The sequence below is a fragment of the Pezoporus wallicus genome, unplaced genomic scaffold (genome assembly GCF_028554395.1).
Source record: "Pezoporus wallicus isolate ANWC-B61680 ecotype Strahan unplaced genomic scaffold, APGP_CSIRO_Pwel_v1 contig_2492, whole genome shotgun sequence".
In the NCBI taxonomy this organism is placed as follows: domain Eukaryota; kingdom Metazoa; phylum Chordata; class Aves; order Psittaciformes; family Psittacidae; genus Pezoporus; species Pezoporus wallicus.
The window spans coordinates 2,571,696-2,589,671 of NW_026637796.1; the positions used below are offsets into that span (position 1 = coordinate 2,571,696).

General features: G+C 40.8%; 1 protein-coding gene across 3 annotated transcripts; it reads left to right on the top strand.

Annotated features, from left to right (window-relative positions):
- Nucleotides 1-804: 804 nt before the first annotated feature.
- Nucleotides 805-11,328, top strand: LOC130598301 (toll-like receptor 6). 3 transcript variants are annotated; one of them, XM_057407599.1, is made up of 3 exons: nt 6,467-6,707; nt 7,359-7,416; nt 8,331-11,328. In XM_057407599.1, exon 3 carries the CDS (start codon nt 8,415-8,417, stop codon nt 10,869-10,871), a length of 2,457 nt encoding a protein of 818 aa, XP_057263582.1. In that variant the 5' UTR covers nt 6,467-6,707; nt 7,359-7,416; nt 8,331-8,414; the 3' UTR covers nt 10,872-11,328. The 3 variants fall into 3 exon arrangements, with proteins under 3 accessions (XP_057263580.1, XP_057263582.1, XP_057263583.1); XM_057407600.1 differs by lacking the exon at nt 6,467-6,707 and having other exon boundaries at nt 6,969-7,416; nt 8,331-8,639; nt 9,591-11,328; XM_057407597.1 differs by lacking the exons at nt 6,467-6,707; nt 7,359-7,416 and adding an exon at nt 805-1,081.
- The last annotated feature ends 6,648 nt before the right edge of the window (nt 11,329-17,976 follow it).

Sequence of the window (17,976 nt, forward strand, 5' to 3'; positions counted from 1 at the left end):
TCTATTCTATGATTCTGTATTCTGTTGCTTACTACGCATCCCATCTTTCCCTTCTGATTTTTGGATAACCTCTTTTCCCTTGAATCTGAGAAATGAAATATGATATACAGAATAAGCTTTAAAGTGAAAAAGTAATTTTAAGACTATTTCTGTTGCTTCCTTAGACATTCAAACCTTAAACAATGAACAGGTTATGGTATGCAAACCCAGAAAGGTAGTGAAAAAGTAATTTTAAGACTATTTCTGTTGCTTCCTTAGACATTCAAATCTTAAACAATGAACAGGTTATGGTATGCAAACCCAGAAAGGTAGGTTGTAGTGTGGCAGTTCTCTATTTAGATTTCAGCTAAGATGGAATTTCTGACTGATATTATACAGAAACAGAGAGATACTGGTTTATGTCTTTGCCAGGACACTAACTCAAGTGTTTGGGCATTCAGTTCTGAAGTTGCTGCTCTGTTTTAATGAAAAAAAGAAAAAGAGGACCCCACCCATTGTTTCTGTGTCCATTATTTTACCCAATCACAACACTGCTGGAGCAGGACAGTGATAGTATTTTTCTTTTGCAATTAAATGGAAATTAAAATAAGATAAACAGTACGTTTATAAACCAGCCTTGATAACTACTTGATAACTAACTTGGTATAGCTAAATGAGAAAAAATAATCAGAATAATGCATATAGACTTAGATCGTTATTAATTTCAGAGAGGAAAATGTATCAATTCCAGTGTAAAACTTGCTCAAAAGAAGTACTTACTTTCATATGAATTTGATGAAGACAGAAAGTTGATAAAAAAATTATTTTTCTTTTTTACTCTGCTTATTCTATTGCAAAGCACGAAAACACATCATTCAATAATAATTAAATAACAGGGAAATTACAGTAATGTTATATGTGGAAAATACATCTGGAGGAAAGCAAGTGCTATTTCATCAGCTGTCAGTAGACGGCGCAAATATTTATATAAAAAGTTTGGGCGTTTCTAGGTATTGTCACACAGTAGGATATAGTTACAGGAAGTTTTGGTTTTGTCTTTTCCCGAGTGCATTTTCAGCTTTTTTGAAAGCGGGGATTTCTGGTGAGAAGCTCTTCATTTTGCTGATTATAATCAGTTGCTAGTTAGCTAAGACTGATTTATATTCTGCATCTTATTTGTAAATGAGCCATGTTTTCCATAGAGGGTTATTAGGCAATGTATGATATACTTTCAAATATGTGGGTAAGAAGTGAGAGTAAAGTTGCTTATGTTCAGTAAATTTATCCAAAGAAGCTGGCCAAATAGCAGCTCTTTGTATTAGCACTGCATCCACAGTTAAGGGAGTCAGGGTAATTTAATGGAAATAGAATTTTTACAGTTCAGGAATGGGTCTAACTCGATGATATGTTTCATTTATGTGGAAGACGTATTTTTAGCATTTGGGGTTTGTATTATACCGATAACTTGTGAATACCTTAATATTGGACCCTCAATATATTCTGTACAGTTCTTAAGTGGAAGTTTAGTCAGTTTAATTTGAGTTTATACTGGAAAAGCTTTTAAAACCTAAATTTTGATATATTTTCTTGCTCTTTATACAATAGGACAACTTCTTGTTATGATCTTGCTTTGCCTATATTTTGATAATGCTCTTGCTTTTTGTCAAGTTTGGAGACTTGGCAATACTCCTGAATTAAAAGGGGTATCACTATAAAGGATGATTTCTCCAGTGTTAGACCCCAAGTCAGGGGTCGTGTGTTGTAACAGTTGCTAATTTTGTTATTTCATAGGATAATCTAAATAAAGGTTGAAGGTACTCATAAATAATTTGATTGAATGCCAGGAGAAAGAAAATTAAGCACATTTGGAAGAATCATATCCTTCTTCCATCTAGTCCCTGGATATTGCTGTAATTTTCTTCTAAGAAGAAACAATGATTGGAAGGTAGATTTTTTGTTTTCTTTTTTCCGATTTCTTTTGAAGCTACATATTTTGTTCAATTACATACACATTAGTAGTAAGAAGAACAGGATAGAGGATGCTAATTATCTTTTGTTCTCTGTACATGCCTAAATGTCTTTTGAGTGCCAGGGGATAATCTTTACAAATGAAAATCTGGAAAAAGGGTGGAAAGGTTTTGCCATATTGCTGCACCATTTCCAAGTGATTTCCAAGCCTAGTTTCATGCATTCTTGACAAAAGAAGAACTCAGTGGAGTGTTTTTTGTTGTACTGTTAAGATTTCATAATATAGGTTGTGTTGTATCAGGGAGAATATAATTCTAAGAAAGCTTGTGGAATGGTTAATGATACAGAGGATGTAGTCCTTGAGGTTGTAGCCTTAGTCCAACAAGTGACAGCTATTAACTGTCTCTTTGTAGAGCCAATAGAAATCATTGTAGAGTCAACAGAAATATTAACTCAGAATTTATCCATTTCAATATCAAGGGGAAGTTGAAAGCCAGTGCAGTCATGAATAAACACTATGGAAAGCTTCAGGCAACAGCTACAATTTACAGGTAAAGGGAGGAAGAGGGAAGAATGTTCTGAGGATACAAAAAGTTTTCTGAAATCTGGAAGAAAACTTTAAATCAAGATTTACCCATTTAAGTTCTTACCAATTCCTCTTTCAGAAGAGCGGTCTACTGGATTTATGGCAATATCTAAAAGGAGATTTAAGGCAGTATTCACAATGGCTGACTTAAACAAAGGGGGAGGCTGGCTAGCCCAAAATCCTACATTCAGAAAAGCAAAGTGTCCTCCATTAGGGAAAATCAAAGCAAGGCCATTTTTCTTAAATTGTGTTTAGATAAGCCTCTCTTTCCCACCAGAGACATTTGAGGTCAGCTTCCTTAGATCAGGGCAAGTTTTTCTGTGCCCAGATTCTACGACTGGTATTTTTTTGTGTAGCATGCAAGTATTTTCAGTGTGTGTTTGGTGTCCTGTTTGTACACCTAACAAATCGGACATGGGGACACCCCACTTTCAGATTCTAAATTCATGAGGTGCTCAAGCCTAGACAAGAAGTGATATGTGAAATTTCCCATAGCATAAATATAGAACCTCCTAACCCTGCCCCAGTCTGCCTAGTTACAATAAGAACTAATGACTAATCTCAGCTGCTTAAAGATATGCAGATTTTGATTCATCCTCTTGAAATCCCATCTTATGTTTCAGTCCAGGTTTTATAGTCACAAGTCCATTTAAAAAAATATCTCTGAGTCTAGTTCATATCCTTCAATAGAGAATCTGAGGATAACCGTACTGACCTCAAATACTGTACTTTCTGATCAAACTGTATTACACAGTTGTGAGAAGTCTTCATAATACATTGAATCACAGCAGTAATCCTGTTAAAAGCAGTAATTGCTCCATATCGGAGCAGATTCTTGGCATTTGACTAGCAGGAATGCTATTTTTACATGCATGGTAAATCTAAGACTGATAACATAGGGGTTAAATACCCTCCAAAACCTAGAAAATGTGAAGAATTAAGTGAAAGTAAATGCTTTTATGTATATTTAAGTAGGGTGTAGTAAAAAGGAAACACACTGTGGCTTGCCCTGCTTAGAACTTGGCTCTTTTAGCTTTAGAAATGTTACAAAGCATTGGCACTGAAGTTATTTACAGAAGGTTAGAGCAGGGAAAGGTGCATGAGGGGAAAGAAAGGCACTCTCTGGGAGGTGAAGGCATTCTGTTGAGGGGAAGATTCAAAATCTCTGTGAAACCTGTGTTTTCACTCAGGGCTTCAGTTTGTCTGATTGTTTCTTTCAGAAACATTTACTGAGTTTGATTCTAATACTCATTTGTAGTCACTGTTTGGTAAAGAGGAAGCAGTATCGATAAGCCAGTAAGCAAGAAAGTTCTGTATTCTGCATGGTCGCTCCATATTACCAGTCTGATTTCCACAGCTTTGTTCCTTGTGTCTATTTACACTCAAGCTAAATAGGCTTGGGCATAAATGTGGTACAGTTTCTGCTCACTTTGACTTGTGGTGGCATTTAGCCCTTGACACACAGGGTGAAGTTGTGATAGTGAGAGTTGCAGTTGAAGATAAGGTCCTTGATATGACCAAACACTGGTTTTGCAACATTTAATAATTTTATTAACTTTTCATGAGTGCTCTGGCTATGTTTTAACTCAGTGTTTTGTACATGTAAGTTCTCTTCTGCAGTTCCAGTTGGAGAGATTCTTTACACCTTTGAGCATCGTCATGGTTCTGAATAGCTTCTGATACCCAGCCAAATGTAGCTGCAGTTTCTATCTGGGTGGGTAATCCCAACATACAGCCTGAAATATGAAATGTAGCCTGAGGAAAGGCTGTTTGTGAAGATAGGTGCTCACTGACAGAATCAGCTGCAAACCCTCAAGCAGTATAAACTTCAGAAATGGAACAAGGTCTCTGCACAAACATATGTATGCCAACTATGGGAAGGATGATACTTAGCTGGTACATTTCAGGGTGTACAAACAGAAATATACCACTTTTTAGGTTTTGCCTATCATACAAAATGACTTAATCAGTAAACTGCAAGCAACCCCAAACAGCTTTGCTGAATTGATTCGTAAAAATAACATTATGCAGTGTTCCTAATGATTTAACAGAGGTATTCAGGAGTTTTATTTTACCCAGTTGCAAATTTTTTGTTATGTCAAGCTGTTTATTTGAATGTATTTTGAAGTCTCATAAAGAAGGGTGATAAAGAAATTAACTGTACTATGATTAAAGGTGTAGATACTTCTGTGTTTTACAGGAGTGTGTGCACTGGAGGCAGTTCTGGTGAAAGCTGATTTGTATTTGATTTTGTCCATGTGGCAAAGTTTTTTTCATGGATTACAGAAGTTCCCAGCAGTGGGAACTTTTCCTTTAGCTTGAAGACAAGATGGTATCAGCTGACAAGCAGACTTTTGCTGCTTCTTGAGAAACATTCATGATCACTGGCCTTGTCTTGGGTCACAGATGTCTCAGAGTTTTCTGTAATGTTTTGCTCTGATTCACTGCACTGAGGAAAGCTGAATGGTTTCAGTTCTGTTTCAGTTCAGACTATCTTAGTCATCAGTCTCAAAATGAAAAATGGAAATCTTTCAGCAAAGCAGAGGGTTAAATTCCTCTTGACAAAATTGAAAACATAATAAAAAATGTTTCAAAGGAATCTAATGTAAGCTTGAAATATAGATGACACTGCAATCTAGAATGAATTTTCATACTTCTCAGCTTCTTTAGCTGAATCCCTTCTTGCCTTCAACTCTTCTGCAAGGCACTGTTTTACAGGGTGGAGTAAGCGCTAGTCTGAGTCCAGATGGGCCCAGGTGCTCCCCTGCTTTCCCCCAGCTTGCTCAGACCTGAAGAATTCATTACATACTTCATGAATTTAATCTTAAAATTCATTCAGATTTATGTAATCTTCATTTTCTCATCTCTGCTTCTTTCTTCCTTGCTAACTAATCCTTCTGAAGCATGCTGTATTAGCTTGGGTACTTACGGGAGTCAGGTGTTGGTTTTGGTTATTTATACCTGCATTTGAAATGCACTCACTCTCTGCTCTGTTGATTTGCTCCCTAGGCTCATGCCACTGTTCAAAACACTAATTGAATGGCTACTTTACTGGATTCCTCCATGCCCAGATTATCCTGTATTGCTCTGTTCTTCATGGCTTCCTTGCAGCTTTCATATCGTAGAGAATATTCTCTATAGTTAATTTTCTGTGATTTTTGAAGGAAGCTACAATGTGAGGTATCCCTGATAACCATCCAAGACATTTCTAGTGTAAAGGTGGCAGACCTGTAAAGGTTCTGAACTGTGCTGTTTTGCCCGTTACTAGCTTTTGTGATCTAAGCTTTTGCCATCCTTTAGTGTGCTACATTAATTAGTGTGTTTAGCTGAGGAAAATAACTTGGCAGCGTAGAGCAGTGAGTTCTGCTTCCTCTTTTCTGTGTGTGCAAAAGAGGAGATACAGTTGATGAATTTCTAGAATATCTGCCTAACTGTCAGAAGCAGAAATGAAATTAGAAATGCAGAATTATTCAAACAGTCTTGCTTTGGTGAATGTTCTGTGCTGCAGGTAGGTTTATTTCATCCTAAACTTACAGTTGTGTAAATATTACAGAAGTAAATGTATTTAGAGTCTGGACTGTTAAAAGTTTCCTAGCAGCCTTCCAGTATCTGAAGGGGGCCTATAGGGATGCTGGAGAGGGACTCTTCATTAGAGACTGTAGTGATAGGACAAGGGGTAACGGGTTAAAACTTAAATAGGGGAAGTTTAGGTTGGATATAAGGAGGAAATTCTTTCCTGTTAGGGTGGTGAGGCACTGGAATGGGTTGCCCAGGGAGTTTGTGAATGCTCCATCCCTGGCAGTGTTCAAGACCAGATTGGACGAGGCCTTGGGTGAGATGGTTTAGTGTGAGGTGTCCCTGCCCACGGCAGGGGGGTTGGAACTAGATGATCTTAAGGTCCTTTCCAACCCTAACTATTCTATGATTCTATGATTATGTTCTTAATACCTGCATGGGAGGGAAATTTCATTAATTCTTAGAATTGTATAGCCTACATGAGAAAATCCTGTTCTTTCTATTCCCTGACGTAGAAATTATTAAGGAGTTAGCATTTCATGTGATATTCCCCAGCTGGAAGATTATGTGTGTTTGAAACTCTCTTTTGAGGAAGCTAACAAGCATGCAGAGGACTTTGGCTGGTTCTTCACTCGGAGATTAATTTCATGCACAGAAGGTGGGTTATATTTGCTCCATTGTTTACATCTTTTTGTTACATGTATTTTGGACTCCAGATGTCAGGTGCTGGTGTTTCTTTACTGTTGGAGGATATTCTTGCATTTTGAAATATCAGTGAAAATGCTCATCTGTATGTTGAATTTCAGCAAAGAAGAAAGGGGAACAAGTTGTTGGCCTGACAATTTTCATTCTCAGCCAATTCTAATTTAATACCATCCCAAAATAGTGCTGGCAGGGTAACCATTGATCCTTAATATTTCTTTGCCAGACATATGTGCTTTATTTTTTGACAGTGGCACTCTTCAGTGTTATATAGTGTGGATGATCGCTTGCCACACTGTATAGCATAGCATACATGGTAACTTGAAACACATCTGGCCCTGGAGCACAGAGAGAGAATATCTTTCTGGTTTTTATCTCCTTCACAACATTTCTTGCTTTGTTCCTGGTGTCCCTTTTGTCCAAGGTAAAGTTCCTCCACATAGTTCCAGATCAAAGTTTATTTGATTCCAGAGGTTCTTTACCAGCCTGGAGTCTGAAGAACAGGGTCAACTGCTCTGTGAAGGAAGCTGGGTCGTATTTCCTTGTGCTTGTGTGTGATACTGTACTTTGACCAACCATCCCAACTTCACTGTTATTCTGTGCTCAGATATTCCAGCATCACTTTTTGAAGACAGAATTTGAACTCTCAATTGGATTCTATTGAGGTAGAAATTTATACTTTACTGATTTATTCTTTGATTGCTTTTGGTGATGTTAATTACATGTGTTCTTCCTTAATTAAAAGCTGATTAGCTTGATAGGAGACTTGGAGGATAAGAAGACTTGGAGTACAGATTTGATACCAGTTTTGATATTATGGGTCTGTCTGAGAGCTGCCTGACATTGGCTTTGTTTGACAGGGGGGAAGCTTCTAGCAGCTTCTCACAGAAGCCGCCACTGTAGCCCCCTCTAGCTACCAAAACCTTGCATGCAAACCTTGCTTGCGAAAACACTATAATTCCTCCTCAAGATTCTTGGCTTACTGGAAAAATGGACCCCTTTGTGCTGTAAGAAAGACAAAGCTGAGCAGCTTCTTTGATCAGCTGACCTTGAGGAGGTGCATGGTCATGTCCTGGGTCTTTGGGGTGTGAAGAGGAATATTCTTTGGCTCTTTTGACTGAAGAGGTTGCTTTTCGACCAGTTCCTGTGAAGGTCCATGGGGCTTTTGAAGTTTGGTCCCCTAAAGTGTGGGGATATGGGGTGTACAGAAAGAACAGATTGGAGACTTGTTGTGTTCTCCTTTACTCCTAAATACATTAATGTCTGTTTGTACTGGTTTTAGATTTTTCAAGGTTGTTGAGAAATTTTTATTTCTTAACATAACATTCAACTGATTGTATACCTCCCATTATAAGGGAGTTAATTTCTACTAAGATAATCAATAATTGGCATTAAAGAATGGGGATGAGGAGGATTGATAAGAACTTAATAAGATGCAAAGATTAAGAACTTAATAATATGTAAAAATGAAAATCTTATTGCTTGCCTAATTTAATATTGAATTTTAATTTAGCAATAAAAAGCAAAATTCAGTGATTCGACTATTTCAGCAAATTTAGTGTGTTTTTTTTTTTCACAGGGCTGGATTCATCACCAAGACATATTGAATAGAGAACAAGGATATGCGTCTATGTAAAAAACCCAGATAAACCTGGAAAGCATAATGGGACACCTTACAAATACCTATGTCTTTGCTTGTGTCTTTGCATTCACGCTATGGAATAATATCCATCCAACTGTGGAAAATGAATTTATTGCAAATTATTCAAGCAGTTTGCTAACTAATGTTCCAGAAAACATTCCAGTCCATACTCATGTATTAGATTTGTCACATAACAGGATCTCTGGACTTGGTATCTCAGATTTTATTTCTCTTTCTGATCTTCAGGTATTAAATCTTTCTTATAATCTAGTTACAGAGCTTAACTTTAGTGTCTTCATTTTTAATGAAGATTTAGAATACTTAGATTTATCTCATAATAACATTTTGAAACTTTACTGTCAAACTCTTGTGTATCTTAAACATTTAGATCTGTCTTTCAATAAGTTTACTGCCCTGCCCATCTGTCAGGAATTTGGGAACATAGTTTGTTTGGAGTACCTAGGATTAAGTGCCACGATGATACGAAGGTCAGACTTCAGGTATATAACGCATCTGCAGCTGCACACTGTCTTTCTAACATTAGAAGACTTTTCCCTGTATGAGCCTCAGAGTCTGACAGCCTTGAACACAAGGAGCCTCCACATTGTGTTTGCAGCAAACCAAAACTTCAGTTTTCCCCTATTGTATGATGGAATGAGCACTTCAGAAAACTTAAAAATAGTTAATTTAAGATATACCTTGAGCTATAAAGATTTCCCCTCTCCTTCTTTAGCACTTCTGAAGGAAATCAAGACAACAGCTCTCATGCTTGACACTGTGGATTTACAGTGGGCTATAATTTTGCAGATTTTCCTGTTTATTTGGTATTCACCTGTGGAGCATTTGACTGTGAGAAATTTGACTTTTCGGGGACCACTGGTGGAGCTGACTGAATATGACTTTCTACCCTTATTAAGCTCTATGGAGCAATTAATCTCTTTGCGTGGCTCCATGAAAGTACTAACTTTGGAGCATGTTCGTAATAAGGTTTATTATTTCAACCAGGAGGTACTATACAGAGAGTTTTCAGAGATGAATATTGCCAGTTTGACAATATATGACGCATATATGCCACACATGCTTTGCCCCAATAGAACAAGCTCATTTCAGTATTTAAATTTTTCTCGCAATGCCCTGACGGATGAGCTGTTCCAGAATTGTGGCACTCTGACAGATTTGAAATTACTTATTTTGCAGAGGAATAAATTTGAGAGCCTCCCCAAGGTTAGCTTCATGACCAGCCGTATGAAATCACTGAAATACCTGGACATGAGCAGCAACTTGCTGCGTCATGAGGGAGCTGACGTGCAATGCCAATGGGCTGAGTCTCTGACAGAGCTGGACCTGTCCTCAAATCAGTTGGCAGATGCTGTGTTCGAGTGCTTGCCAGTCAACATCCAAAGTCTCAACCTCCAAAACAATCAGATTAGCAGTGTCCCAAGGGGAATGGCCGAGCTGAAAGCCTTGAAAGAGCTGAATTTGGCATCGAACCGTCTGGCTGACCTGCCAGGGTGCGGCGACTTTACATCCCTGGAGTTCCTGAACGTAGAGATGAATTCGATCCTCACCCTGTCTGCCGACTTCTTCCAGAGCTGTCCAAGGGTCAGGGAGCTCCAAGCCGGAAAGAACCCGTTCAAGTGCTCGTGTGAACTGCGAGGCTTTATCCGTGGGGAGAGGCAGTCTGGGGGGAGGCTGTTTGGCTGGCCTGCGGCGTACACGTGTGAATACCCAGAGGACTTGCGAGGGACACAGCTGAAGGACTTCCACCTGAGCGAGCTGGCTTGCAACACGGTGCTGCTCCTTGTGACAGCTCTGATGCTGACACTGGTGCTGGTGGCTGTCGTGGCCTTCCTGTGCATCTACCTGGACGTGCCGTGGTACGTGCGGATGACATGGCAGTGGACACAGACGAAGCGGAGAGCTTGGCACAACCACCCTGCAGAGTGGGAAACCGTTCTGCAGTTTCACGCCTTCGTTTCATACAGTGAGCGTGACGCTTTGTGGGTGAAGGACGAGCTGATCCCGAACCTGGAGAAGGGCGAGGGCTGCATGCAACTGTGCCAGCACGAGAGAAACTTCATCCCCGGCAAGAGCATTGTGGAGAACATCATTAACTGCATTGAGAAGAGCTACAAGTCGATCTTTGTGCTGTCCCCCAACTTTGTGCAGAGCGAGTGGTGCCACTATGAGCTGTACTTTGCCCATCACAAGTTGTTCAGCGAGAATTCTGAGAGTTTAATCCTCATTTTACTGGAGCCGATCCCTCCCTACATTATCCCTGCCAGGTATCACAAGCTAAAGGCTCTGATGGCAAAGCGAACCTACCTGGAGTGGCCGAAGGAGAGGAGCAAGCGTGCCCTTTTCTGGGCTAACCTGAGGGCAGCTATTAACATTAACCTGCCAATATCTGTTGAAGCAGATGAGGAGCAGAGTGATGTTACTTCTACCAGTAATATAAGTCAGTATGTGAATAACTGACTTGACTGTCTTGCATATAATTTTGTTAATGAATTTTTTGTAGTCTTTTACGGTGTTCCTAGTTAGTAGCAAAATGTTATTGTGATAGATACAGCAATTGCCGTTGCTTATTCCTGGTTAAGGGTTGAAAGTCAGAGCCATTAATCCTTATTTAACATTATTCTCTCTTCATTGTACTAATCATTCCCACTTGCCTAGATTTACCTACCAAGTCATGATTTCATAGAATTCAGTATTCTTTGTCTTCAAAATAATATCTGAATTTTTGAAATTTTTATAGTACGATACTGCTGCTTTTTGCCATGATCATATCAAGCTATATGGGGAGCTCATTTTCCCTGTTTTCTAAAAGATAGAAGCTTGATGTTTGGAGATGAATCCCCTTTTACTTTCAATGAACTCTTTTGCTTTGCCCTTCCAGTCATCATGCATGTGAGAAAAAGCAGTTTTCATTGGTGACTTCTCTGCTAAAATCAATCTGATTAAACTAATGGTATTTGTTGATAGGCAACGTCTAATAATTGTGCTTGGGTTTAATTTGACAATCTAATAAACCTCTCATTGTTTCTCTGTTATTGAATTTGGTGGTTTCACTTCTCTGGTGATGTGGAGTTGTGTAATTATGGCTCAATGGAAATGCAAAGCCCTCTGATCACAGCCATGAGCAGCACATGTGGTGAGCAAGAAGGTGTGTTCCTTACCACTGACCAAGGTGGGTGATCAAGCACCTGCCAGGTGTGTGTCACAGTAGCTAGATGAAGCAGTGGACAGGAAGCTATGGGAGAGCCTCCTTGTGTACAGAGGTGCTGTGACATTGATGTGCACCCACCGACCAGCTCAGGTTAACTGGCTATCGCAGTACGATGCCAGGTGCCTTTATGTCAATGTAGAGCTTTGGAAAGATGGGATAAAATTCTCTATTAAGTCCTAATTTCAGGTGAAGGGAAGTTAGCCACTGACCTCTGTGATAACACATAACTGGGATCTCCCCATTCCCAAAGCCAGGACCAAGCTTTGTTTGTGTACTTTAAAAAGGGCTGCTAAGTCCTCAGTACTTCAGTGGGAGCTGGTGGATGTGGCATGCTTGAAAAGCAGGTTACTTATGGTGAGCGGGGGTGTTCAAAGACACAGATAAGCCTAGTGCTTTGTAGGAGTTCAATTCAGGAAGGCTTTATCCTACCCTAAGAGTCACTTGTGCTTCATGGCATACCAACATGGTGGCCAGGACCAGCTGACACCATGGGGTGCTGCTGAAAGTGCATTGCACACCTCATAGCCAGCCAGCCAGTTATAGCAGGCTGCAGGGCTCTTTCCACAGATGTAGTAATGTTAAACCTGGGGCTGAGGCCTGAATGTGCTGCTGAAGCTTCAATATTTCCTTCTTACTGGTTTTTCCCTCTGGGTGCAGGTTCTTCACTGTCTCTGTAACATGGCTGTCTACTCTTAGGCAGTTCCCTGGGTAAGCTCTGGTGGCTTCTTTATTTCAGCTACAGCCAGAGTGAGGTCTGTAATTTAAGGCTTGTGTGCTGTACGTCTCCCAGGTACCCAAGGAACAGTTTGTTCAGTCAGAGGCCAGTGCTCATAAGGCGCATTAGGAGTTTTGTAGCCTTTACCTCTTCAGGGCTACTCTGCTCTTTACAGTGAGAATGCTGCCAGAAAACCTGTCCCCCTCCTTTCTGAAAGACTCCTCCTCTCCCAAGCGTTACTCTCTAAGGACATGTTCAGCATTCACGCTTAGTTGCAATGTGTTAATGGGAATACATTCTGTCCTGTTTACCAGATGAGAAAAGAGGAAGTAAAATTTCTCAAATCGGGCTTTCCAGTCTCTGTAAATGTAATGCATCAGCAAACAGGGTTTTATGTCCTAAATAATGTACAGGGTCTGGGCTGTGGAAAAATTCCTCGTCTTTAAGACTGTTCTGAAACCTAAGTTGTAGGTAGATGTGAAAGGAATATTTTCTCAGGTCTGTCATCTATATTGTTTTAGGTCATTAACCCTGTTACACCCCTTTATATGCTGTCCTTCCTATGTCTTCACAACTCTTTCATGCACATGCCAAGTATTTCAGTTATATCCATACTGCACTGAACGCTGCAGCTGCTTAAAATACACTTCTGAATTCCTCTGATAAAGCAGATTCAATCTGTTGGTTGTTGTTGGTTTGTTATTTTTCTCATGAGTTCTCTGTTGGAACTTCCCTTTTCTCCTTCCCTGAAGCTGTTGCTGTTCAGAGGATAGAGAAGTTGTTGTTGTCAAGTTGTTGAAGTTTTGTTGTGGCTGAACATACCAAATGCTTTTTTTTTGCTGTTTTCTGTGAAGCAATGTGCTGTTAAAAGGGTCTTTAAAAAACGTGTTCACAGAGATGCTGCTTGGGAAGCAGCTTGCACGAGTTACAGGACAGGAGCGTCTGGCTGAGCTCTTGTAACACTGTCATACTAATGTCCATACTTGTAAGAACCGTGTGAAGCGCTGCTCTTGCTGAGCTCACAGGCCTGGAAGCACACACTGTGCATTTACATTGTCAGTGTTTGGCCAGGCCAGAGTTTTAATTGTAGAGGGTATGTTAAAAGTGTGTTTATGGCTACAAATTGCAGTAAAGACGCAAAGAGCAGTTGTGAACCCTTGAGCAGATTTCCTGCAGGACGAGGATCTGACTCAGTGACAGAAGGTCAGGCAGAGGAACGGCTTTATTTCTTTACGAGAAAAGAAATGTTTCCTCATATTAGTGTCTCGAAGCTCAATTTTTGCATTTTTCTCAGGCTGAGGCTGACGCCCAGTGGCCGGTTGAAATATCGCGATTTCCGGAAAACAAATAGTCGCTCATGCAGGCACACGCACATCGGTCGCGTTTTGCTGCTGGGGAAAAAATGAAACAGCTGATCTTACCAGCCCGGCAGGTGCAGGAGCCCCTGGTAGGTGTGTGCGGGCTAAGGAAGACAGGGCACGATACGCTCTTCCTCATGGCAGCTCCATGCTGGGTCAGTGGCTCAGTCCCCTACTTCACCTGTCCTGCTGGCTGAGTATGCTCTGGAGTGCAGATACCGACTGGTTCGCTGCCAGATGAACCCTGGAAATCAACAGCATGTTGTGAACAGAGACTCTTGCTTTACAGGAAGCAAGCTTTATTTTCAAGCAGGATGCCAAGGAAGTCACACCAGCCATTTTCTCACATTCTGATTTCTGTTTGCAGGGGTTTGTTTTTATTGCCTCACTTCTGCTGTACCTGCTTTCCCTTCTGTATGGCACCATGAGAGTGTAGGTGCAGACTGGGCTGATCTGCTGGGTCCCAGGCAGCAACAGACCAATACCCTGACGAAGGAATGGAAGGCGTTAAGAGATGCATAGTGAATTCAAATGGGCTCACTCCTTTCAGGCAGCTGGAAAGGTGTGAATAAATAAAGAAACTTGTTTTGTCAGCTTTCCACATCATCGTTTCTCAGCAAAGCCCACAGGGGTGCCTGGAGGTGAGCAGGATTGGTGCACACTGATGCGCTTGTGGCCTGTGTTAGCTCTGGCACCCTGGCCTTGGCAAGCACTGTGGGGAATAGCATGGTTAAAGGAGGAGGCCCCGTGTTGAAAGTGCTAAAAAACGCAGACTCGTGGGTTTGGTGCTCCAGCCCTGCCAATGGGCTGATCAGAGTGCTGTGATTAGAAGCAAGTAAACCACTTTTTGTGAGTTTGCCGCAAATGCACTGCTGAGCACAGGAGCTAGGATCATAGAATCAACTAGGGTGAAGACCTACAAGATCAAGTCCAACCATTACCCCAGGGCTGTGAAGTCCACCACTAAGCCATGTCACTAAGGTCCTCATCTACATGGGGTTGGAACGCTTCCAGGGACGGTGATTCCACCACTTCCTGAGCAGCCTGTTCCAATGCCTGACTAACCTTTTGGTGAAGAAATTTTTCCTAATATCCAATCTAAACCTCCACTGGCACAGCTTGAGGCTGCTACCTCTTACCTATCGCTTGTTATGTGCTCACAGGCAGCGCCTGCAACACCTCGTGCTCCTGGCCTGCCTGCTCCAGGCCTGCCTGCTCCTTCCCTTGGTGGTGTGTGAGGTGCTGCAGAAGGGCCTCCTGAAAAGCCAGGGCTGCCTGGAGCAGGCAGGGATCCCTGGGCATCCCTCTGGCCCTGCCCTGTGCCGTGGCTCTCTGTCGCACAGCGTATGACGACAGGACCACAGATGATACTCTAAGGGTTTTATTAACAAGCATAATATATATGCACTGTATACTAAATAGAGTATGAGGCCTGTACAGTACAAATTTATGTTCACAGTTCGCCATGACAAAATGTCATTACTGAATTCCCATTGGACTACCAAAGTAGAAACAGTGAAAGTACATTAAACATTCACATCTTTAGTAAGATTACCAGAATGTCCTGTATTTGCAAGTGATAGTAATGCACACTAGAAACCTTTAATTACCCATTCAGTCTTATTAGCTCATAAAATATATTACACTTTATTTAAAAATGTCTGCATAGTTTATACAAGTATTAAGGTAAATGGAACACCCCTGCTGTCGCTGCAGGTGAGAGATGCTAAGCAGAAAGATTATTTTGACCCTCTAATATTAAAAGTACATTTTTTAAAAAGTGCTAATATCTGTAAAATGCAATGAAAACTGGTGTAGCCCTCTTAAGATAATGTAAAATGCTTTGCAATTTTGTTACGGAAAGGAATTGTATTCATCTACGTGTTGCTAACCTTGACAGAGACAAGAACATACTTGGACAAGATGTGGCATTACAATTATCACTGCAGAACAGTGGTGTATATTTAAATAAACCCACAAACATTAATACCTGCTTAGCTTTTTCTGATTGTCGTAGAAACTTAGAAAATTATTATAGTTATACGGCTTAAACAAGCATGTTTTAGTAAAGCAGTGTTACCTGTCACACACTGCAATGCTGCTAGGGAAAAAGGTGGTTTTTTAAAATGTGCATGTTCTGCAGGATTAGGGTTTTCTATCTTTGTATCTAAACTGATTTCTCTTCAGGGCAAAGACAGGACTGGCTTTAAAAAGTATTTACTTGTGTATATTTTAAGATACTCCTCAAATCAGAGTTTGCTAAAATGAACCAATGAGCCAGTTAAGATGTAAGTTCACGTTTTCAGCAGAAAGATGAAAGCATACTTGTTCGTGAGTTCAACACCCCAGGAGACCCCACAGACACAAGTGAAAAATCCCACAAGCAAGGCAATTACATGAAATAATCTCAAATATTTGTATTTAATATTTAGATTTCTGTTGTCCTGAATCACAAGGCACATGGATAATATTTTATAGTTCTATTGAATCGCCACTGTATTTGTCCCCACCGTTAGCGTAAATATTGTCAGGAAAAAGGCAGACAGGCTAATGAATGTATATTGGAAACAACCTAGACTAAATTCTGCAAAGTAACTCCCAGTTACAGAGAAGTTCTGCTTTTAGGGGACTTGATTTTAGATTTCTAATTTTTTAAAAAGAAAAAAATACTAAAGAAAACATTTTGTGAAGACAAACAGAGCATTGGAAAGAAATGTTCCTTAAACATCCCAAATCATATGCATTTGCACTTGTTATGCTAAAACCGCAACCAGTTGCCATGAAGCTGCTTATTTTTGGTAGGATCTCATCTGCTTTTCTCCCTAGAACATAATAGAGAATTGTTTTCATCCCAGGATACTCAACGTCTGTAGGCTTCTGCCTGGTGCTACAGGGGCTGCAAGCAGCCTGTCAGTGACGTGTTGGCACTGATGCAACTCCCAACAACATTCAGCACCTACGGAAGGAGGCTGTCTGCTACTGCTGACACGACATGTCCAACAACCCCCCTGCTCTGGAACAGCCGCTCACTGATGTCGCTCTCTTCCCTGCAAGCTCCTCAGTGTTAGCAGCGACCTGGCCTACCCAAATCAGACCACTTCATCTGCCAGGTTGTTCAGCTCCATAGCCAAGCGGATGAGGGCCAGTTACAAGATCAATCTGGTGCAACTCCCTTCAGTCCTAGTGAAGCGGTGAGGTTGTACGGTGCTGTAACAGATCTTCCTCACAAAACCTTTGCAGCGATGTTCCCAGCCCTGCTTTGCAAACCCCTGTTCTCCCCTTCTAGAGCACACGTTCTATGCTTTAAGTAGAATTGCCAGTTCCATGTTCCCACATGTAAGATTTGTTAAACTGGAGCAATACTTTGTGTGTCACAGCACTCGCTGTGGGAGTGTTCCTCTCTGGAAGTACAGATCCTCTCCTCAATTCTACAGGCATGTGGATGTCAGCACAACACTTGGTAAACTCCCATCAGCAAGGGAAGGCTCTCTGCACTCACACTCTTCCATCTGCGGGATTATCTGTTTGCCATTGAACTTCATGGGATGTATATATACCTGTTCCAATACACCCACCCACAGATGAACACTCCACCTGACTCCTCCTGGAAAGTCTTATGAAAGTCCTCTTCCCTTTACCCCTCCATTTTCCAGCAGATTTTTCCAAAAGAAACAGAAATCTGACTTCAGTATACGCTGTTTATCTTGTGTAGGGGAAAGAAGAAAAACGCACTGGTGCGCAAGACCCTAGAGAAATACATCCCATTTCCTTGCAGTGCCACAAACTCTGCAGTCTAATAAAGACAGAAACCTTCTTTCAGTGGGCTCCCAAAGACAGGAACATTTCTAAGGTCAACTGCAGGTTGCTGGAGTTGTTTATTTTATCTATCAAGTTGCGTTTGCTAACTGAGCTGGGAGTTAAGATTCGCTGATGTGATATTTTAATGCAACAGACACATCCATGGGGAAGCTTTGTCTGCCTACCATTGAGAGACTGCCAGAGTCACAAATCAGTTATCAAATGGATGATTTGGTGCATGTTTTTATCCAAAGCAGATACACGACTCAACTTCATCATCAGAAGCACTTCGTATCTGATGCCATCTTCTCATAAAAGTATTGTAGATAATTTACATACTGAGTGTATTAAACAGGCACTCACAATACAGTTCAGAGCACTCTAGATGCAACGATTGCTATTTTCTGAGGTACATCAAAGAGAGAAAATTACTTAGAGGAAATGTAGAGGAGTGATCGCACAAGGATAGTCTATATCCCTGAA

Excerpts from the sequence above, each read along its gene's own strand:
- LOC130598301 (XM_057407597.1), top strand. The coding sequence starts at position 8,415 with ATGGGACACCTTACAAATACCTATGTCTTTGCTTGTGTCTTTGCATTC.